The following is a 24,583-nucleotide window of genomic DNA, read 5'->3' as shown; positions in this document are numbered from 1 at the left end:
TAGCAACCACAACAATTCCCAGTTTGATTTGAGATAATTAAAGCCAACAGTTTTTCAATAACGAAAAGAATATGTAAAAGTATGGTATTTGGGGTAAAAGTCGCCCCTGCTGTTGGGGCTAAAGGCACAATAATTTACAAGATAATTAATAGATGACTGACTTTTCAATTTGTTGACATGACATAGTTAGATTCAGATGGTAAATATCATATTTTATTATGGTGGTTGTCCACCTAGATATAATCACCAGGTTTATAATGAAACCATGATATTTAAAAACATGTTAAGACATATCATATAAAATTATAATTTGTTGTTACTACTGTAAATCTAAATTATTACAGGATCTCCTTCAATATTTTCTGAATCTTTCATTTTTAAAAATGATTTTCTATTAACATTTTAATGAGTATTTATTTATTTCCAACCAATCACCGTCAGGGGGTTGGTGTTGTGGACTTTCATACTGGTGCAGGGATGTGAGGGAGGCAGAGAGAAAGTCCACAACACCAACCCCCTGACGGTGATTGGTTGGAACACTGTTTGTTTTTCTGTGGAATGGTTGGTAGCACCGATTTTTTCCCCCCGCATATCTTGGACCCTTTTTTTACAGCCAATTTATGGGGCAGGCAGCAAGCGAATCGTGAAGTAAGGTCAGCTGAATGTGACACTTTATGTTTCAGCCTAGAATCGCTGATACAGCCTTTAAAATAGACATTTTCAAAATTATATAATAAATAAATCTGTAGGGTATTTTGAGCCGAAACGTCAGACACATCCTGAGGACACCTGACACTTACATTACATCTTGTATAAAGGGGATTTTTTTTCTTCCCATTTTTGCTGCAATAATGGTATTAAAAAAAAATTTGGTTCCCCAATAATTAAGAAAAAAAAAGGAAAAAAAAAGGAAAAAAAAAGAAAAAGAAAACACATCTTAATGAACCTTTGTTTTTCACTAAATAACATTTTGAACAATGGAAAGTTTTAATGGATGGTAAAGATTCGTCAAACTATAGACGACAGTAAAGATGTTTTATTTTTAAGTGTGTAGGTGTCATTGTCTTTGAACTGATATTAAACTAAACTAATATTTGGGGATGGAAGGGAGGCAACAACCTACCAGTTCACAAATCAGTGCTCCCAAATATACAGTGGTGGCCAAAATGATTAGAACACTAGTATTTTCACAAGCTAAAAATGGTTTTAAGTCAGTTATTTCTACCTTTTGCTGTAATGTGTCAGTATAAAATATTAGTTTACATTTCTGAACATTGATTTTGCCATCAATTATAATAATCGAAACAGATTTTTTGTAAACTGTAACTGTAAAATGTAAACTGATATTTCCTGCTGACACACTACAGCAAAAGATGGAAATAACCAACTTAAAACCATTTTAGCTGGTGAAAATACTAGTGTTAGTGTAATTTTGGCCACACACATTAACTGTAAAAACATCCAACAAATATGGACACAAAGAACAACCGAGGAATGACAAACAATCATTGCTAGGAGCCAACTTGACTTTTAATTATTTTCTTTGTATCAGAGGCATTTGACAAGTGGAGGTGTGTGAGGGCACACAAGCACGGTCGGAGGGGATGTTGCTTATCATGCTGAAATCGGACCACTTTTTCCCCGGAACTATTCCAGCTCCTGGATTTCCACATCACATTCCCACTGAAACATGACTCACCACACAACACAGCCATGAAATGAAATTGGATCAGATCCCAGTCAAAAAAAAAATAAAAATAAAAATAATAATAAATCTGAAAACAACTGTAGCATCCATAAGACATGGAAAAAAAGTAAAAAATAAAGACTTCATTGTTCATATTTCATAAGCAAGAAATGAAGCAGGCCCTTGAAAACAAACTTTTCTATAGCCATCAGATCCCAAATAAACACTTTGACTTTTAATACAATACTTATGCAAGAAATAAAGCCCAATACAAGGAAGCCACACCACCAAACCAAGAAGCAGAAAAAAAGCAATAAGGTGAGGTTTCAAATCAGTTTGCAGAGAATAAATTGCAGGCAAAAAAACAAAATCATTCTCACTCATTTTTAAAGTCTAGCCATACATGATTTTTTTTTTTTCTTAAATGATATTTTTATTTTCTGTGAGGAAGGGGGCAGATGGAACATGACCCTATAGATTCTAACACATAGCAATATGCCTCTAATTTAAATACTTTCCTAATAAGAGGTAGATCAAAAACGGTGTAAGAGAAGGGTGGAAAGAAAAAACAAAACGATCACTTGTGCCCCTCTGGTCAGCGCTCGGCGCCACGCGCGTACCCAGTGCGGAAGTGTTCGCAAGGGACTTGAGGTATCGCTGCGCGCGCTGGAGGTCTCGGGTGAGATGGAAGGATTCCCCACCTCCCACCCTTTTCCTCAGCTGAGGTAGACAATGGCCTTACTAGTGTGGAAGCATGGATGCACTCTTTTACCACAATCAAATCATATTTACATTCTGCATGAAAACAAAAGGAATATTGGTTTCTCAGTTTCTTTACTAAACGTTCGTTTTTTCTTTGCTAAAGTTCATTTTATATATATATATATTTTTTTTTTGCTTTTTCCACTTTGAATGATAAACGAAAGATATAAATGAAACCGTTCGCGCGTCCATCTCTACGTTACTGCTCGTTAGCCTAGAGACGCGCCCTTGACTATTGTAACCTATAGCTATCAACGCAAAAGCAAACAGTGTAACTCCCCGAACCCCTGACATGCATTGACTGACGTTAAACACTGAAAATCTTCGGCATGTAAAGCCCAGTTTGATGCAAAAACAAAACAAGCCCGTCCCAAGACCAAACGGAGCGCGTTATTTGGAAACGGAAACTAAGAAAAAAAAAATGCGATGAGCGCGGGAAAAGAAAAAACAACCTCAATCGGGCTGGTCGTTATTTTAATTTGATAGACAACTAGTCGCGCTGAGGATGAGGGGGTGTCAAAGAGGTTGCAGCAGGACCTTGCTTATCCCTGACCTCTATTGCTTGCATCCAACCCTAACTGAAGTGTAATGAAATGCGGGTGAAACGTCTGCTACCGCCGAGACAGTTATTAGCATATTAGCACGGCATTGCTGCGGTATGTACGGGTGGCGTTATTTCTCATTACTTTGACGGTGTTCAGAGGGTGGTGGCTCCTCAGCGACACTGAGGCGCTTTTCTTTTCTTTCTCCTATCTGTAGCTAACGTAGAAGCCCGAACGCCGCTCTTTCGCCCACGCGACGCGCGCAAACGTATATACAGTTAGTTATTCGTCGCGTGTGCAAACGGCGCAAGGCGGAGTTCGAGCAGCATCCGTTAACTACAGACTAAATTTTACATTTTCTTAAAAAAATAAAAATGTTCAAGAACTATTAGCTTTATAAAGTATACAAAATACCACAAAGCAAAATAAAAAAAAGAACAGAACATTTTTTTCATATATCATTTTCTTTTTTTTCTTCTGAGGTACTCTAGCCTGAGGTAGATCAGTAAAATGCATATTAACTTGGTTTCCTGGCCAACACCAATCAACACTTCCCTCAGTCATAAGTGGCAGTGTTGCTCCACCTTCTTTCATAATTTCATATATGTATATATATCTATTTAATCTATAAAATGCATCCAAAGTTATAAAATGCCACTATGGATCCCGGGACAGCATACTTCCGTTAACAATCCTCTTTCCATCTCAAGCCAAAGACCTTAAACCCCACCCTGTGTCACCCATTCCTTACCCTAAAAAACAGGCTTGAAAAGCCTTTACACTCAAATTCTGCATTTCCTGATAAACTCATAACAAAAACAAACTTTAACGTCTGTCAATTAAGGTCTGTGCAGTTAACCTATTAAGGCAAGGACTGGGTGGCTGATTTTTGTATGCTTTTTTGAAAGGGGGGCAGGATTGTGGTGCAGGTGTACGCAATCTCATTGAAACTTCAGGAGGAATGGGTGTAAAAGCGGGCGGGGTTGTAAGGACATTCCCTGACCCCTGAGATGGACGCGTCCCGTGTCCTTTTAGTCTCCGAGAAGACGCAGTGGCTCTATTTCCTCCGGGCGACTGGTGGACCTGTGGCCGAGGCCTTGGGCTGCTGCTGCCTCCTCACCTGAGCGATAATCTCCTGGATCTTCCTCTGGGCCAGCTGGTACACATGAAAGAAAAAGCAAAACGAGATACTTTTATTATTTTAAATCACTTGTATAGCTTGATATAACATAATTTATATGTCTCTTTCTAAAATATGTAGTAGAAAACCGATGAAAGACTCACATTTTAGACTATGGGGGGCGCCATTATGTTGATGTAAAATGGTTGCACAACTCTGAAAATAAAATACTAATATGGTGGCACAGTGTCTTTCGGCTGTAATTTTCAGTCAAACGACAACAAGAGAAGTGATGTAAATATGGACTGTTTTCCTAGCGATAAGAGGACGAAAGAATTGCGAAGATGCCTGTGGACAAATAAAATCTCCTAAAGACCACTGTCTTTGTTCTCTCCACTTTAGCCCTGATGCCTTTGACAGGGTTTCCGCGGAGCATTAAAAAGCATTAAAAGTCATTAAATTGATTTTGCGAAAATGAAGGCCTTAAATGGCATTAAAAAGCATTAAATTGTTTTATACAGGCATTAAAACTTTAGATAGTGTTGAAGAAACAAATATTAACAATTTATCTTGAATGTAGCCTGTATAATTAATAACTTTGATTCACTGTCGCAAAGTATGATAAACACGGATCCAGTTTGGTAATTGCTTCTGGCCGGTCCAAAATTGTGTGACAGACTTTTTAAGAGCGGACAGTTTTAGCCTCTAAGAGTTCGAAGTTTCTGAATTTTTTTCTGTTTAGACTTGATATTTGAAATCTGCAAATAAACGCTGAAATTTTAAGCTGTCTCCTGATCCATTTCTAATTATGTTCAGCAGAGTAATGCATGTTCTTTGTTGCCTCATTGTAAGACAGCACGAAAAAAAAATAACACAGCCACGTTAGTTCAGGGCTCGAAATTGCGACCGTTTTGGGCGCATATGCTCCCAAAATTTAATCTGCGCGACCTTATATTTGGGAGCATTTGTGAGAGTGCGAGAAATTGTTGTTGCGACTTGGTTTCATTTCTTTACAAAACTTTCGCTGGCCTAACTACTGTACAGACTGTTGTGAGCTGATGCAGTGACAGGTTCGCCGTTTTCTCTTTTGATTTGGACAATTAAAAGGTCTCCACAATCTGCTATATTTCGTGCTACAGCGTACATTCTGTCAGATACAGCGCAGCATACATTCACATCAAATGATAACTCAGCGGAAGAGTTCCACTCACGCAGGGGCGTAATTTCCACTGGGGACACGCTTTTTAAAATCCTGTTTGTGTTCTCCCACTTTCAAATGGTTTTGTAAAAGTACCTAACTTTTTGAAGTTGGGAGCACCAGTGCTACCACGTAAAAAAGTTAATTACAAGCACTGTAGTTATTGGATGCGTATGGCATTTAAAATGTTAGAAATGGCATTAAAAGGCATTAAATAAGATTTGAAAATCCTGCAGAAACCCTGTTTGAGGCTTTTAGAAGACCACAGATACTGAAAAAAAACTTGTCAAAGACAAGCGTACAAGTAGTAATTCCAATGCAACCATTTCACGTCATCAAAATAATGGCGCCCCTCATCATCCAAAATGATACAGATAAAAAAAAAAAAAAAAATTAATGTTCTTGGTTTTCTACTACATACTTCAGTAAGAGACATCATTTACTTTATATTAAGCCAAACCAGTCTCGATACCCGAGGTTCCCTTTAAATGATTAAACTAATTATGAAACATGCTATTATACAGCTTGCAGAATTAGCAAAATGTTACTTTTTAGCAAAATAACAGGATTTTTTTGGTAATTTAGTACTGACCTGAATAAGACATTTCAAAGACATTTTTACAGTCCATAGTGAATTTATAAAAACGACCCAGTTCAAAAGTTTACATACACTTGATTCTTAATACAGTGTTGCTACCTGAATGATACAGATTTTTTTTGTTTTTTTTAGTGATAGTTCATGAGTCCCTTGTTTGTCCTGAACAGTTAAACTGCCTGCTGTTCTTCATAAAAACCCTTTAGGTCCCACAAATTCTTTAGTTTTTCAGCATTTGTGTATTTGAACCCTTTCTAACAACGAAAAGATGGATCTCAAAATCATACAGTCAGAGTAAGAGAGTGAAAACTTTTGGAATTTGAAAATCAGGGTAAATTTAACTTGTGTCTTGTACATGCAAGTATCTTCTGAAGCTGCTGAAGGGCAGTATTAAATTAAAAATATGATATTTAAGCAAAATGTTAAAGTACACCCATGTACATTCAGTTCAAAAGTTTTTACCCCCGGCTCTTAATGCATCGTGTTTCCTTCTGAAGCATGAGTGAGTGTTTGAACCTTATATATTAGTTGCATGAGTCAGTTGTCCTCAGTGTGAAAAGATGGATCTCAAAATCATACAGTCATTGTTGGAAAGGGCTCAGATACACAAATTCAAAGAATTTGTGTAAACTGAAGGATTTTTCTGAAGAACAGTAGGCAGTTTAACTGTTCAGGACAACTTTCACTAAACAAAAGAGAAACACAGGTATTAAGTCAATATTACATTTGCTTACTCCCTTAACAATTGTTTAAATCTGTCACTCTCCTTATCGGACCAAGGGCAACAAATGATACATTGTAGCATTTTTCTGCAGTAGAGAGCGCGCAAATTAGTCTCTCTTTCACTTTAACTAAGCAGGACTCAAAAGCGCGTGCAAATGATACATTCCAGTGTGTATTAATACCCGCGCCGAAATTCAAGTTCTGCTCTGCTGAAGCCGCGGCCAGGATGATTTTTGGTGTGCCAGCACAACAACAACAAAACAATGCGCTATACGTTTATTTTCCCCTCATTATTTCTAATTGACGGAAATCCGTTGTAGACTTGTTGCAGGTAACGGAAATCCGTCGTAGCGACGGAGAACTTTAATCCCTGGAAACAGCTGTGGATCATTCACATAAGAACACAGTACTAAGAATCAAGTGTACAGTATGTAATCTTTTGAACGGGGTCATTTTTATAATGTGAAATCTTATTTAGGTCAGTACTAAAAAAAACAACAACAACAACTCTGTATGATCCCTCTTATTTTGGCAAAATAATTAACATTTGTCAGATTCTGCAAGGTGCATGCAAACTTGATTTGTACATATAGACACACTCTAATATCTCTAATAATCACCTGGCTTGCATAGAAGTGGCCTGTGATTTTTACTACTACTTGGTCATTTTCATCAGGCGTTTGGTCCCGTGGGACAACCACCTCTGCACTGGTCAAGTTTTGTAGTTCATTCACCTAAAGAGAAACAGATCAGTTATGAACAAACAATGCTGAGGATAAATGCATCTTTAAAGAGAACACAAGAACAGAAACGTTAACGTAAAGCGGCCATTTACCGTTTTGCCTCCCTTGCCAATGACTCTGCCAGCGGCGAATGATGGCACTTTTATGTGAGCCTCTAATTTAACCTCCTCCTTCGGTCCAAAGAAATTCTCCTCTTTTAACTTCCCAAAGATACGTCCCTGAGCCTGAGAAAAACAGCACAGAAAATCAATGCATGAATATACAATTCTATCAAATGAGTGAATATTCATACAATGGCTCAAATTGTACAAATGTCATTTTTTTTTTTTTTTTACCTTGAACTGTGCCTCTGGTGGTCCAGTTATAATGACCATTCTTTGCTTGGTGTCAATTCCATCAGCAGGTGCAATCTATCCAGACAAAATGACAGATCTTAAACTATAATACTGCTACCACATAACAAAATAGAGAAATTATAAGTTAAACAGCATCAGGTTATTCTTGCCATCACTCACTTTGATTGACGCACCAGCAAAGCGGCTGAGCTGTTTAATGTGCTGGCCCTGCTTGCCGATTATAGCACCAACTGCCAGAGCAGGAATGAAGAGGTGCACGGTTTCCGACTCCACCTGTGACTGCCGACACAAATACACTCATGAGTTATGATCACACATTTAACACCAAATAAATCTGTTTTTGTGGAGACATAACCAGAGAGTATATAACGACACAGACAAACAACATCCTGGAAAAACATTCACTCACATAGTCAATTAACTTAAAGAAACATTTATTGCCATTTATAACTCGCCCATACCACACCAAAGGCACCATTTATTTAAAATGAGCAAAAACAGTTCATTCTGATGTGATCCTGATATTAAAAACCCTGCCCATTCAGAAACCAGAAAATCTGCTCACTCAGTTTTCGTGAGACAATACATGTAGGATAGATGCTATAATTCTTTTGCTAGAATATTTAAACAATTGCTTAATCCAGTATGTTTATAAATTATGTGACACACACACACACACACACACACACACACACACACACAAAAATCATAATTGTACCCCATATGCAAACTCAAAGAGTATGATTTAAAATATTATTAATACTTCAATGAGTTGTATACAATATACTACAAATCAAAAATAAATTAAATACTTCTTCAAATGTATAATTCAACAATTCTAATATTTTCCCTTTTAGTAAAAACATGTCAATTTGAAGCAGGAAAATAAATCAAGAAAGAATTAGAAAATCATTTAAAATTGTATATACAATCTGGTCATTTCTATTCAAAAAAAAATATTTTCAACTACATTCATTTCTTATTAATTTGTTATGGCTAGATAAAATTATGAATTTGTAATCTTATTTTACGGATAAAAAAATAAAATAAATGAAATAACTGGATTCATTTCCTATTAATCTGTTATGGCTGGATAAAATAAAGTAAAAATTGACTTGTAACTAGATTCATTTCCTATTAATTTATTAAGGCTAGATAAATAAATAAAATAAAACTTTATTATGGCTGGATAAAAAAAGGAAATAAATCCAGTTATAAATATATTATGGCTAGATAAAAATAAATACAAATATTTATAACTGGATTCGTTATGTATTAATTTATTATGGCTAGATTAAAATAAATGAAACATTTATATTAATAGTTGGATTTAATTTTTATAGTTTATGGCTAGATAAAATTAATTAATTAATAAATTATAACTGGATTGATTATCTATTAATTTATTATGGCTAGATAAAATAAAACCAATTGATTTATAACTGGATTCATTTATTATGGCTAGATAAGAAAATTTTATTAAACTTTATAAAAATGTATTTTGTATCGTATTAAATGTATTAATAAATATAAATATAAAAACTGGAATAATTTTCTTTTTATGTTCGTTATGTCTAGAAAAAAAAAAAAAAAGATATATAACTGATTTGATTTATATCCTGTGAATGTCATGGCTAGATTTATTCTATTCACCATTTTTTGGGAATATAAATTCAGTATGGGTATAACAAGTGGGTATTCAACTGCAAAAAAAATATAATACAATAAAATAAAATAAAATAAAAACTGCTGTTAAACAAACCTAGGTCACCTAAAGAAATTGAATTGAAAAGGCACAGCCGCAAAAATAAAAATTAAATGTTTGCATCACAGGTGAGATCAAACCGCTGTAAACTGCTGCTGTTAAAAGGCATAGCAGAAAAATTTCTTTATTTTTAAAAGTCAGGTAATATAAATGGTTATAGAAAAAAAATTCCCTCCATCAATGTCATTTTCAATCATGCCTTCACATTTTATACCACCACCTATTTGGGGGTCTTTTTGTATTTACTTCTATAAACCTACCAAATGTCGACTGAGCAAACATTCAACTTGAGAATGACTCTAAGTCTCTAGGGGCAATACAGACACAATATAGACACAAATGAGAGACACCTGTGCATTTCATCCTAGCTGATGGGTTAGTTGGACTCATGTTAAATCATGCCCTTCCCATCTAACTGCAAACTTGACGACGTTCATTCCCACCCACCCACCCACACACACACACACACACACACACACACACACACGTTACGTGTTAAACATCAAACCCGCAGCATTTCAGCATCTCTGTTAGCTGTGGAGGCTGAGCGACACCCCCTGGGCAGCGACTATTCAGGGAGCAGACGTTTGTCCCTTCAGCCAGTCCGGTAGCGAGCAGCCAAGCCATGCATTGCATGGTGGATAATAAACAAAAACTTACAGAAAAGGCTGTGCTGCTGCTGGAGGAGAGCGTAGAGGCCCAAAATGGCACCTCACCCCCAAACACGCTGCACTACGGGAGAAACACACACATTAACACGCACGCTCCCATACATACACACACGGACTGTAGGCGCTCACTTCACATTTTGCCATTACATACATTAATACGCTCCCCACTCGTATAAGTGAACACCAAACACAAACATCACACAAACATCTCACACAAACACAATTTTATCCAATTTTGTTACCCCAAATGATTGATAACCAGCTTGAGCACCAGCTGGAGGTCCTGATACCACTGAGGGTGACATTCCTCCGCTTGCTGCACCGGGAAAAAGACCCAACGCGTTCAGATTGAGCCCTGGAATCAGGTTAGATTGTAGCTAGGGGAATAAAAGAGAAGAGATTTTTTTCCTTGAGATGAAGTTGTTGTGCTGTATGCAATTTTAGATGAAAATAGAAATCATTGCAGGCTTACATGCATGGCAGCTACATCGTTCTCGTAGGACTCACGGATTTTCTTCATGATTTCTTCTTCTGCTTTTGCGCAAGCCTCTAATGTACCCTTTACAGTGATGGTGCGCTCTGGGTTATACAACGTCAGATCCTGCAGCCTGGGATTGGAAAAAAGCAGTAGATGGGTTACTACCAATACATGCAAAAGAAAACCAGTGTTATAAAAGGGGACATCAGATGCAAAATTCAGTTTTACATGGCGTTTGCATATAAATGTGTCTTAAGCAGCTTTTCCACCCAAATTACCAGGAACAATTTGTCCCAGGAACTTATTTTTCCAAGAACTTTTTCCCCAGACCTATTGCTGTCTGTGTTTTTTGATTGCGGTCTAAAGTGCCTTGAAGATTATGCAAATAGTGCGGTGACGTAAGACTGCACGCGACTTTCAGATTGCGTCCTTGGTAGTTTGGACTTCGCAAGTTCAACTCAGGAGTGTAAACTTCCGGTAACAGGCGGACGCAAGTCCATTATTTCTGCAAATGGAACAGCGTACTTTATAATGTCAGTAATTACATTCACTGTATTTACAATAAGAGGAAATATGATAAACACTACTGCCTCTTTCGCACGTGCCCCAGTAAAAAGGGTCTAGCAACGCACCTTCCCTGAAGCGGCTTCACAGCTGCATCCATGTCTGCACGTCTCATTTGATGTGGTAATTTCACAGAAGTTGAAGACTCGTTCTCGCCCCCTACAGTGCAATTCGACTAGGTATACGTCATCCGCGCTAAAATGTCAAGGTGAAAGTCATCATAGCTTACGTAGTTTAGACCCAGCTCCCAACCCAACTTTGAGAATAGATTAACGGCGATATTTTTTTTATCGCCCGATAAGAGTCTCACGATAACGGCCCACCACTAATATATATATATATATATATATATACACACACACACACACACACACACAAAGTTATGAAAGCCAACCAAAATGATATGACCTGGAACAAATAATGGAAATATTTCATGTTTAACCACTAAAGAGACATCAGTAGTAAATGTCAGAAAGACTAGCCGAGGTGAGGCACTCTTGGCAGGATACATGAGCACCGAGCACTCAGTGATCGAATGGAACTCACATCTCCAAAATCGGTGAAGCACATTAGCACTACTTTCTCACCTGAAATACTCTTAAAGCTACATTTCATGACACAATAACAGTAATATTTTGAAAAATAGGCAAATAAATGGTGGTTGAAATACAGTGCTGTGTGAACTCAACCAATCAGCATGTTTAGCTCCCAAGTCCCACCCCCCAAAGTTACAGACCTTTGAAAAAGTACTACCTCGCGAGCAGGGACTTTCTGAGGGGCAAATTTCTACCAGTTACTTTATTTAGATCCTGGTTCCTGTGTTGAAAACACGCCGAGTACCTGGGTAAGTACTCCCGACATCATTGATTAGTTTTGTTTTTGATGGTAATGCACCACCAAATACACAAAAAAAATGCTCATTATCATTTACAGAGAAATGCACTGAAATGGGTCGCTGTTAACAGAAGAGGTAAAAAATTGGTTAAAATTCCTCAAATGGTCATGTAAAACAACAAAGCATGTTTCACACATTTTATGAAGCCCTTAATGCAGGGGTGTCCAAAGTCGCTCCTGGAGGGCTGGTATCCTCCAGAGCTAAACTCCGCAGGACATCGGGCCTTCCAGGACAGACTCTGGACACCCCTGCCCTAAAGAGTCATACCAACTTCTGGAAAAATGGGCATCCAATGTCCCCTTTAACTAAAACTATTAAAGTCATTGCTGTTGAAATAAAAAAAAAGTGTATTAAATTAATAAAGTTAAATATTAGATGGTATAAAAATAAAATTAAAATGAAATAAAATAAATATATGTAATAAAAACTGATTAAATTAATTACTCAAACTAAAACAAAAAAGCCAAACAATAAAAAAAAGACTAAAATTAGACTGAAAACTGAAAATATAAAAATAAAAGGCAATTAAAAAAATTAATAAATACTACAATATTGTAAGACAAAAACGAAATGAAAACGAAATAAATACAACCTCATGTTATGTCTTTGTTCAGAGTTTATACACTGCCTCCGAAAACTTCGCCAGTCATTAAAAAAAAAAATTCACATCTGGTCCGTTTTTCTGTTTTCTCGCATCTGTAACAAGCATTTTGACAGGAAAGGATGACGAATATGAAAAAAGCGCATACGTAAATTTTGGACTCCGTGTGCAATGTCTTTAATTCTACATTTTTCTCAAATCTAATTTTTTTGTACAGCCATTCAACATTGTTTTAAAAAAATTTTTTTTTAAATGTGGCCAATATCAGATTTACAGTGTGAACAGATCATGGTTCTGAATTGACCCAGATGTGCAAAAGAACGATATGAACAAGGTTTCCAGGTTTCCAAAACAAAATCCACCCAATTGTCTCTCAAAAAGTCCAAAACTAGCCTAATCAAGGAAAACTGTGGACTTGGCAACACCTGGCGCTGTCATACGGAAGTAAACACGGAGGACATAAAGTAAGTGATTGTGTTTATTTATAGCGTGATCTGCTGTAGAAGCCAGCGAAATTATGCAGAGGTAATATGAAAAAGAAAGAAAAGGATGTGTCAGAAGAAAGCAGAGTTTTGTAAAGTTTATGAAACAAATCCTCATGTTTTGCTTGAGTTGTGGTTGTAATACTTTGAACACATTACTATACTTCTATTGACTACCTTTCGCAACTGTCTTGATACCTTTGGGCATGTAAAATCTTTGAAGTGACTCCCATGAGTGCAGAATCACGACGATTTAGAATGACGTAAAAGTCGCATGAATTCCAAAATGACCGTTTAATACTGCGGTCGCATTGCAAAACATCTGACCTATAGACCTTTTTCCTGAGTAAAAAGTGAGCGCCGCCATTACGAATTCTAACATCAGATTGGATACTCTTCTGTTCCGGTCTCCATAGGAACCCATTCAAATAGCGTCCATCTGTTTTTAATGTAGCTAACGTCGGCAGCTTTGTGTCATTTACATACTCATTAAACTTTGAGGAGTAAGGCACTAACAAATGGTGGTCATTGCAACATTGCAAAGTGATGGCACTACAGAGCCATGTGCTTTTTTAAAAACATTTTAATAGGTTTAACATTAGATTAACAGCTCGAAATATACGCTACTTTGACTAGAAACCGGAAATTCCAAAGCATTCCTCAGGTTAAGAGTTAGACGTGACTTGTGTGTTCAGGAAAAATGTCTATTTATAACGATTAAGTGTCCATATGGAATTGAAATAATCTGTTTCCATGTGGTTTGTGCTGTTCACACTGAGAAAAACAGATCTGAGTCACATGTGAGCGAAAAAAAATAAAAATATCAGATTTGGGCCACATTTGCCTGCAGTGTGAACATAGCCTTAGATACAAGTAGCAAGAGGCAACCAGTCACACGTGAGCGATAAGTGAATCTACAAATAACTGTTACCTTTAAGCAAGCATTTAAAACAAAGACCTCTGGAGAATAAATGTGACATCTTGGGAAATCTATATAAAAAAAATCAAGATTCAACTGAATGTACCTAGTGTATGCTAGAAAGCAGAATCTAAAAATCCAATGCAGAGTGATGAATAAGAAAAACACTCCAAGAAAAATGTGCTGAAGAACACAATGGAAAAGCAACTCACGGTGAGATGGTGATCTTTGTGTCAGTATCTTGTTCGATTTTCTTCAAGTTTCGTCCCTCTTTTCCAATCAGGCGGCCGACGAAATTATTATGAGCCAGAATCTTCAGAGGGATTTCTTCAGTGCTGTGTATGAGAGAGAAGAGGAGGGTATAGTGTGACTGAATGTGTAACATGGAGTGTAAATGTCTCTGTAACAGTGTAGTATGACTAACGAAGATGGATAAATAGAAACCGTATGACGCACAGTGTTTGTGTATCAACGCACATCTTCGTGTCGATTGCCTCTTTCTGCATGATCTCCATGATGTTTCGACAGGCAGAACTGCAGCCCTCTGGTGTGGAGTGAACAGTGATGGGCTTTTCTGCTGCCCCTGCATTCTCCTTACGATGGATATCAATCCTGTGTACACATACACAATATGTAATAAACTTGTTAGAGCAGTCTGACCAACTCTAGGATTCCCTTCCAGATGCCAATAGACACAGAAAAGTGTCCATTCCTTGTTTAAAAGACAGTAAAACACCACTACGGTTCAAAAGTTTGGGGTTTGTAAGATTCTCTCCCGCCCACCCCTCAGCTTTACCACAGGAATAAATTGCATCTTAAAATATAAAACAGGTATTTAAAATAACTAAAAAAAAAAATAAAAAAAAAAATAAAAAACATCTACACCGTCAAAAGTTTTTGAACCATAGTATTTTTTAATAAGTCTCTTCTGCTTGCCAAGCCTGCATTTAGTTGATCCAAAATACAGCAAAAGCAGTAATATTGTGAAATATTTTTACCATTTTAATATTTTTTTTTATAATGTAATTTATTCCTGTAATCAAAGCTAAATTTCCAGCATCATTACTCCAGTCTTGAGTGTCACTGGATCCTTCAGTAATCATTCTAATATGCCGATTTGCTGTTCAAGAAACATTATTATTAATATTATCATCAATGAATATTTTAAACTGTTGAATACTTTTTTTTGGATTCCTTGATGACCAGAAGATTCAAAGACTAATAAAAAAAAATTAACTTATTTTGCAAGGATGCTTTAAATTGATCAAAAATGACGATAGACATGTTACAAAAGATTTCTATTGCAGATAAATGCTGTTCTTCTGAACTTTCTATACATCAAAGAAACCTGAAAAAAATTACTCCGTTGTTTTCAACATGATAGATGTTTATTGAGCAGCAAATCAGAATATTAGAATGATTTCTGAAGGCTCATGTAACTGGAGTAATGATGCAAAACATTCAGCTTTAAAAATCGCAGACATAAATTACATTTAAAATGACTGTTTCTATTTGAATTTATTTTAATTGTAAAAATATTTCAAAATTGCACTGTTTTTGCTGTACTCTGGATCAAATAAATGCAGGCCTGGTGAGCAGAAAAGACTACTTTAAAAACATTAATCTTACCGTCCAAAAACCTTTGACTGGTAGTGCACATTAAAAAGGACAAAATTATTTTTAAACTTTAAAAATATCATTTTAGAAAGTGATTGACATTTTATTTTTCAATTAATAGCAAGTAAATAGATAAATATATTTAATTAAAAGTAAATAGATAAAACATGCAATTTTTTTTCTTAGCTGCAGTTTAAAAGTTGCACAAGTTTTTGTATTAATTTTAATCAAACTTAAGAATGTCAATTTGGAAAATGACTATTTTTCCAATTAATACATAATTGATTTATTTTTTTATTTTTAAAATCTTACAAATTAAATCAACAGTGATTTGTGTAAAAACAACATCAGAAGTGGATCACTGAGAATACAAAACTAATTATAGTGAAATTATCTTTAAGAATCATTAACACAATCTACCTACACAGACTGAAACCTGACGTCAATATGGTTGCTCATCATTGCATGATTAATTTAACAACCCCAACATTTCTTTTTTTTTTTTTTTTTAAACAGAGTGATTAATCACTTACTAGGTTCTTTATTTTGTGACTTCATTAGGTCCTATATTGCAAAAGATCTTGAGAAACATTTATCCACCTTTTTCTTCCCGTAAGTACGTACTTGTAAATTTTATGGGTCTGGCTTCCGGTCTCATCCGCGTGCAGCTATTTTTAGCTGTAGAAAACAGCTGGCTTTGCTGCTTGATAATGCAAATTGGTTTGTCTTACCATATTATTAATGTATTATCTTAATGAGTACACAGGTTTGCAGTGCAAACAGTTTTACCGTTTACTGCACATTGTTATTCTTCTCATTTCCTTATAGCGGCTAATGAACCAGAAGTTTCACCCTTACTTCCACGTTAAAGAATAAGGTGGATAGAGCATTTTCAACATGCAAAAATAGATTTAGAGCTGATGCTTGTAGAGCCTTATGTGCTCAGTGTGAATGTTGTAACATCTTAATATAGGCGCCAAAGTAAATGTGCTGCTTATGTTCGCAGTGTAAAAACAGGACTGTTTACAACTACGTACACTGAGTATTCTTACTTTGAGTGAGTCTGCTTGGTTATGTTGCGGATGGTAGCACCTTCCTTGCCAATAATAGCTCCTACAAATTGGGTGGGCACCAGCATGCGTAGAGGCACGTCTGACTGTAGTTTAGGTCTTGCGCCCAGATTGGGAGAGCCTTGGCGAGGCGGTCCGCGTGGGTTGAAACCTCTCCTTCCGCCCACCGCAGGAGCATCTACTGCAGCCGTCTCATCGGGGATATAGGAAACCTTCAGTGCGTAGTTCTCCATAAGGAAGCCGTTTAATTTGTCCAATGCTCTGGAAAAGTGAGTAACAGAAGAATGGTAAACATTAAAATGTATACTATGTCAACAGATATTTTCATTTAACTCATTTTTAAAGTCACAATGCTTTTGAAAGTTACGTTTCAGTGAAAGGACAAAAGCTATTATAGACAGATGAACTAGATGGATGAACACACAAAGCTACCTTTATAAATCCCAAATGTCCTGCTTGTTTTTCGTGTGTGGGATTAAAATAAAATTGTGGTAACACTTTACGTGTCATCTTTTAACATTAGTAAATGTATTAACATGAACAATGAAAAACACATTACTTATTAATCTTTGGGTACCACTATACAAGCAGGTGTCATTTGTTAACAGTTAAATGTAACTAACATGAATGAACAATGAACAATATATTTATTACACTAGTTATTAATCTTTGTTCATGTTAGTAAATAAAAAGTCGTTCATTGTTAGTTCACCAGTATATTCATTTTAGCAAACACAACTTGTGATTTTATTAATGCATTAGTAAATGCTGAAATTAACATCAACTAAAATTAATAAATGCTGTAGAAGTATCGTTCATTCTTAGTTAATGTTAACTAATGTAGTGTTACCTTTATTTTAAAACAGCCTCATTTAGAAATTTATACACAATTATTTGGTTTAACCACTCCGGTAACACTTTACAATAAGGTTCATTAGTTAAACATTAGTTAATGTATTAACTAACATGAACTAACCATGAGCAATACATTAGTTACTGTATTTACTAATCTTCATTAATGTTAGTTAACGGAAATACAGTTGTTCATTGTTTGTTCATGTTAGTTCACACTAATGTTAACAAGATTTTTATAATGTATTAGTAAATGTTGAAATTAACATTAACAAAGATTAATAAATGCTGTATAAGTGCAGTTCATTATTAGTTCATGTTAACTAATGTGGTTAACTAATGTTAACTAATGAACCTTATTGTAAAGTGTTACCACTACTCCTTTATAGAGCTTGCCTCTTGCTGCTTTGGACCAAAATAAATTATAGTAGAACTATAAAAACTGCTGAAAATAAACACAAGTGGGCCTCATTTATGAATACCTTTCTGCATTTCAGTAAATACTCAATTCCATTCTTGCATAATGTAATACAGTTCAATGCGAAAGTTTATGCAAGAATTGTTTTATTACTATGTGACCCTGGACCACAAAACCAATCATAAGGGACTTTTTTTACATTTTAAAATAGATCCAAAATCTGAAAAAATACGCTCTGAATAAATAAGAAAATCTGGAATCTAAGGGTGCAAAAACACACAACACACAATCTAAATATTAAGAAAATCGACTCTAAAGTTGTCCAAATGAAGGTCAAAAATTAGGTTTTGATATATTCACAGTAGGAAATTTACAAAATACCTTCATGGAACATCTTTACATAATATCCTAATGACTTTTGGCATAAAATAAATTTTTACCCATAGAATGTATTGTTGGCTATTGCTACTTATGACTGGTTTTGTGGTCCAGGGTCACATATTACTGTTTTTACAGTATTTTGGTAAAAACCAAGCAGTCTTTGTGAGCATTTCTTTCCGGTAAATATTCAAAATGTCATTCTTGCATAAACTGGTTTGGAAGCAATGAGGGCAAGTAAATGACACTTTTGATTTAACAATTCTTTTGAACAGTTGGCTTCTTGCTGATTTGAATCTAAATAAAAAAATGTAATACAACTATAAAAGCAATTGCTGAATTTAAATCACCTCAGTAAATTTTAATAATCCCATTCTTGCAAAATGTGTCACAATTGAGTGCAACAGTTTTAACTGTTTTTAGAACATGTTATGAATGAAACCCAAAATACTTCAAAGCACAGGTCCTCAGAAACCAAGTTTGAATTCTTTAGACGCTATACATTTTTGCTCAATATTGTCTATTTTTGGGCAGTAGTCCAGGTGACAGACAAAGGGCATGAAAGCCCATCTCTGCCTTTCTGCTTCCCTCTCAAACACATGTTAAACTTAAGCGAAACTGATGGGGGGTTTTAGAGCATGAGGCTTAGACGTGATGGAATGCCGGAGCCCTTTAAAGCCACCGAATCTTCATTGACATCCACTAGCGGATGGTAACAGGAACTCCCTATTGTGCACAAACAATCGCTGAAGATTCTTTTATCCGAGCCTTTCCATTCATTTACCAGAGGCTTCTTCACCAACCCCTGCGTCCGCTCTGCAGTTCTACTAATCAAACAGTAGGTGGCACTGAATGAGTTATTATAATTGCTGAATAAAACCAAATAGCAGTGCATGTGGAACTGACAGTCTCACATTTCCACTGCGAGATGTGGGACAGAGACGCTCTGGAGGGGGGGGTGGAGAGCTGACCGAGCCGGCCGAATCCGAGGCGGATGATACTCACTCTCTGGCTTGGTCCTTGGCGCCATATCGCACGTTGACAACTGCAGTCTCTGTGTCAGTGTTGACTGAGGATGGACAAAACGAAAGTAAACAGAGGGGGAGAGATTAACTAAGCTTTTAATATAAGGATTAATACTTAAATGACAATCAGCTGAAGAGCACATCCTACCTTGTTCACAGCTCTCCACTGTGCCATACTGTGCTAACAACCCGTCCAAAACCTGCAGGTGAAGACAAGCAAGAGATGCATTCACACTGTGATTAAGACTAATGGTGCAAGAGACTAGACATCGCGGCAGAGGTGGTATAACTTCAAAAAAGACCAGATACAACAGTAATGCTGTCAAAAATATTAAGTGTTAAAGGGACAGTTCACCCAAAAATCATTTCAAACGGGTATGACTGACTGACTTCTGTGAAACCTTTCTTTTTTCCTGATACAAATGAAATCAGTGGGCGGTTTCAACATATTAGCTACAGAAAAAAGCCATACAGGTTTGGAACAGATTAGGGAGAGTAAAATGATAAGGATATGAATTTGGTCACTTCAAAGTTGTGACGAAACACTACTAGACTTATTTAAGAATTGTAAATATCTATAATTCCATTCTCGCAATTGGTCACAATTCTATGCAACAGTTTATACAAGAATTGTTTCATGAACATTTCATACCCCATGATTTAAAAGCACAGGTTCAGAGAAACTAAGTGTGAAAACTATATTTCTCTTCAGTAATGTCCATTTTTTGGGCAACAGCCAGGCAACTGAGATGAATTTGTGATGCGCATCCAAGTGTAACGGATTACTGAAAAATCAGTTGTATTGAGGTGTTGGTGTTGCACTCAGAAAATGAACATGTACTTAGATGAATGTGATCTTGCAAGGGCAGGTTTAAAGTGGACTAAAAAATATTGACATACAGGACTTACCCAAACATTTAATGTAAAATATGATTAGATTAATTGTTCACAATAATGCATTTAGAAAATAAATATGGTGAATTTTCATTTCATGCCAACTTTAAACAGTACACCTCTTCCTGATTTGGATCTTGACCAAATATTTAAAAATCCGCAAACTAAGATTTTGTGGAATCTTTCTCTCTCTCCCTTTTTTTTACTTTTAAAAATTGTAAATATTCATAATTTCATTCTGTCACACAATTGGTCACTATTCTATGCAACAGTTTATACAAGAATCGTTTTATGAACATTTCATAATTTCACTGCCAATGATTGAGTGCCGAGAAACTAAGCGTGAATAAAAAAAAAAAAAGAAACACTTTCTCTTCAGTAATGTCCATTTTTTTAGGCAATAGCCAGGCAACTGAGATGTGAATTTGTAATGCACATCCATCCGAGTGTAACAGATTACCAAAAAATCGGTGGCCGGCTGTATTGAGGTGTTGGCGTTGAACTCAAATATAAAAATTTACCTAGATGATTGTGATCTTGCAAGGGCAGGTTTAAGTGGACTAAATGTTTGGACAAGTCCTGCATACGCAATCAGAGTGGTCAATATTTATTTATTTAATTAATTAATTAATTTATTTGTAAAATATGAATGGATGAATTGTTCACAATAATGCATTTTGAAAATAAATATGATTTTACATTTCAAGCCAACTTTAAACAGTACACCTCTTGCTGATTTGAATCTTGACCAAATATCTAAAAATCAAAACACATCAAACACAAACTAAGCTTTTGTGGAACCTCTTTCTCTCTTTCCCTTTCTTTTTTAAACTTTAAATCGTAAATATTCATAATTTAATTCCCGCACAATTTGCCTCAACTTTAAGCAATAGTTTATACAAGAAAATAAATGGTGAATTTTCATTTCATGCCAACTTTAAACAGTACGCCTCTTGCTGATTTGGATCTTGTCACAATTCTATGCAACAGTTTATACAAGAATGATTTTATGAACATTTAATTATTTTACATCTAATGTTTTAAAAGCCTAAAGTTCTGAGGTCTTAAAGTCCTGAGAAACTAAGCATGAATTCAAAAAACTATTTTTCTCTTCAGTAATGTCCATTTTTTGGGAAACAGCAAAGCAATGGATCGTTTGTTGGCTGTATTGAGGTGTAGGAGTTGCACTATCTACAAGTCCTATATACACACACACGTCACTAGAGTGTCAATTTTATTTTATGAAAAATAGGAAAAGAAGAATTGTTCACAATAATGAATTTAGAAAATAAATGTGACCCTGAACCACAAAACCAGTCATAAGAAGCATATGTATATATTTGCAGCAATGGCCAACAATACTGTATGGGTCAAAATTATAGATTTTTTTTTTTTAATGCCAAAAATCATTAGGGTATTAAAAAGATCATGTTCCATGAAGATTTTTCCTACCGTAAATATATCAAACCAAAATTTTTGATTGGTAACATACATTTGGACAACTTTAAAAGCAATTTTCTCAGTATTTGATTTTTGTGCACCCTCATATTCCAGATTTTCAAATAGTTTTATCTCAGCCAAATTTTGTCCTATCCTAACAAACCATACATATATAAATCTCAGTTTCAAAAAAACTGACCCTTATGACTGGTTTTATGGTCCAGGACCACAGATGCAGTGAATTTTCATTTCAAGTCAACTTTAAACAGTACGTCTCCAAATCAGCAAATCAAATGCAAACTAAGCTTTTGTGGAATCTGCCTCTCTCTCTTTTTTCTTAAACATATTATACCCTCTGCAAATAAATAAATTCAAGAAAGCAGTTTTACACCTCATTCTCTGCAGTTCTTCGTTTCCGCCACTCCTGCTGTGGAGGAGGCGGGCAGGCGAACATTGAACATGGGTAAAAGGAAGCCTACAGGCTTCTACACACACCAGCCCCCTATACGTCACACATACTAATGCCCACAGCCCCCCTAACCGCCACCACTTCCCTTCTCCATTCCAAGCCGTCCTATTGGTTGGCGTGTGCATTACTATGGAATTCCCAGCAGCCATTGGGCATTTCCAGCCATTGGCTACATAAGCAGTCAATCATTGAGTCTAGGCCAATAACACAAGGCTTCCTTCAATCGGGTGAAAGAGGAAGGGGGTGTGGTTGGCTTTCAGAGACCATGCAGTGAGGAGAAGGGGGGGAAGTGGGGTTGATCTACACATTCTGGGCGTCCACACATGGAATAGGCCTGCAGCCAGACAGGGCAGCAGGTTAAAATCCAGCCTGACTAAGCTCGCCTAAGCAAAACGCACGCAACCCCAAAGCCACGCCATCACAGATATAACACACACACACACTAAATATAAGATCTCAACATGTAACAAGACGACAATACAAACACAAATACCTGCCATCTGAACACAACTAGGAGGTCAAACCCAAAGAAAAACAAAGGGAGAGATTAAATAACCAAGTCTCGCTCAAGAAGGTACTTGACATTTTCACAGCCTGACATCATGTGACTGTGGATTCATTTTAGGCTGAAATAAAGAGGAAAATTGTGTTATAAATTTAGCATGTTTATTTGTAAATCCATAGGCAGAGAAACAATTACACATTGCCCTTTTTCTAGGTTAACATTCAGTCCATGCCAAGTTGATATATCGTACTTCTGAATTTAACAGCCAACTAAAAGCCTTTGCGATATTTAGCATAAATTTAGTGCATGTTTAAGTTTGCAGCCAAAAACAGCACCAAATCAGCATATTAGAATGATTTCTGTAACACTGAATAGTGGAGAAACAGCTGCTGAAAATTCAGTTAGCCACCAGAGGAATAAATAACATAACATGGTATTAAAATTGTAATGATTTCCCAAAATATTATAGGTTTTCACTATATTTTTCAAATAAATTGCAGCCCTGGTGAGCATGTGAGAAAAAAAAAAAAACTTAAAATAAATAAATGGAATAAATCACACTGGCCCCACATTTTATGAACTGTAATACACACTAAAATAATGCTTTTTTCATATCTAGCTTTTGCTTTAACAAATAGACCACAGCTTAAAATAAATAAATTAGATGTGAACTGTTATGACCTTGAAAAATTATTTTTCATCCAAATTGGAAGGTTAAATCAGCACAGGTTCCCTCTGGAATTTCCAATGGCTTTTTAGCATAGCGGTTTGAGATTTTCATAAAATTTTAAAAGTCTCATGTTTTGTTCTATAACACGGTCATATCAAAAGTGAACTTAAGCAGTTTTTATAACAAATCTTGCAGCGCTACATACGCTACTATGTGGGGAATTAATAATGGCTGGTTGCCTTGTCAAGCACATAAACTCACACTCTTGCGGTACTTGCAGCAACTTCATAACATGCATTTAAAAAACAAACAGCAGCTTCAAAATGAATGTTTGGAGGCATGACTATTTAATTTTCTAAAGTCTAAAACCTGGAAATTCCCAAAAGGAACACATGGCTTAAATGATAACTCTCTTCCGGGTTTTTGGACTACAAACGGCTCTATTCCATTGCTGAATAACACTAGTCTGAGTACTAAACTACAACAGAGCTAGCCGTCACAGGGCAAAAACCAGAGTAGTCATGATTCAGAAGACCGATCATAAATACTTCAGCAGAATTCAGCTGCGGATAACATGCACAGCCGTATAGTATGCCAGAATGATGCATACATTTACAGAAGTTTCATTCTGTTATTTGATATACACATTCAATATTAAAGGGGATATCTACAGTGCTAGCAAAGTGAGCAATGTATTAATAATTCTCTTTTTCCACCCTTCTCCACAAATTCAGCCCAAAATGCCTAAAACGTACAGATTCTATACGAGTGTGTAGTAGATAGTTTCAGCCTTGTAAATATATACTTCAGAATAAGATAACATCCCATTTACCATTTATCATAGAGCGTTAAAGCATTCTCAAATCAATTTTTACTTGTGTCATTAATGGACCAGGTGCATATGAATTCTGATTTGAGCATTCTTATCAATTTGCATACAAAGCAGTGACTTGAATGTAAGAGAGGAGGAACAATTTGTGGACCTAATGTCTGGTCAGAGGGGAAATTTCATATTTTTTGTATTGAGTATTGTATTGATTTATAAAAACTAAAACAAAATAACACCACACCTTACTGGTGAGAGAAATCACGCTGTAGTGGTTTTTATATAATCAGATTTGTCAAATTGAGTCAAACCTAAATA

At 35.9% G+C, this 24,583-nt stretch overlaps 1 protein-coding gene across 4 annotated transcripts in view; it reads right to left on the bottom strand.

The window, feature by feature from the left end:
* Window positions 1–1,512: 1,512 nt before the first annotated feature.
* Window positions 1,513–24,583, bottom strand: part of igf2bp3 (insulin-like growth factor 2 mRNA binding protein 3) — a 35,617-nt gene continuing 12,546 nt past the window's right edge. The window contains exons 4-16 of one of the 4 annotated variants that reach the window (XM_073822009.1): window positions 19,610–19,661; window positions 19,442–19,505; window positions 16,771–17,049; window positions 14,579–14,713; window positions 14,314–14,436; window positions 10,635–10,770; window positions 10,405–10,539; window positions 10,152–10,223; window positions 7,886–8,005; window positions 7,706–7,780; window positions 7,463–7,594; window positions 7,248–7,361; window positions 1,513–4,147 (exon numbers count right to left, since the gene is read on the bottom strand). In XM_073822009.1, the coding sequence (XP_073678110.1) occupies window positions 4,049–4,147; window positions 7,248–7,361; window positions 7,463–7,594; window positions 7,706–7,780; window positions 7,886–8,005; window positions 10,152–10,223; window positions 10,405–10,539; window positions 10,635–10,770; window positions 14,314–14,436; window positions 14,579–14,713; window positions 16,771–17,049; window positions 19,442–19,505; window positions 19,610–19,661 (1,536 nt within the window). In that variant the 3' untranslated portion in view covers window positions 1,513–4,048. Of the gene's footprint in view, window positions 4,148–7,247; window positions 7,362–7,462; window positions 7,595–7,705; window positions 7,781–7,885; window positions 8,006–10,151; window positions 10,224–10,404; window positions 10,540–10,634; window positions 10,771–14,313; window positions 14,437–14,557; window positions 14,714–16,770; window positions 17,050–19,441; window positions 19,506–19,609; window positions 19,662–24,583 lie in introns of all 4 variants that reach the window. The other 3 variants (XM_073822008.1, XM_073822011.1, XM_073822010.1) reach the window with 3 other exon arrangements.

The sequence above is a fragment of the Garra rufa genome, chromosome 17, assembly GCF_049309525.1.
Source record: "Garra rufa chromosome 17, GarRuf1.0, whole genome shotgun sequence".
In the NCBI taxonomy this organism is placed as follows: domain Eukaryota; kingdom Metazoa; phylum Chordata; class Actinopteri; order Cypriniformes; family Cyprinidae; genus Garra; species Garra rufa.
The sequence above is the reverse complement of the archived record's forward strand: the minus strand, read 5'-3'. Positions and strand labels throughout refer to the sequence as shown.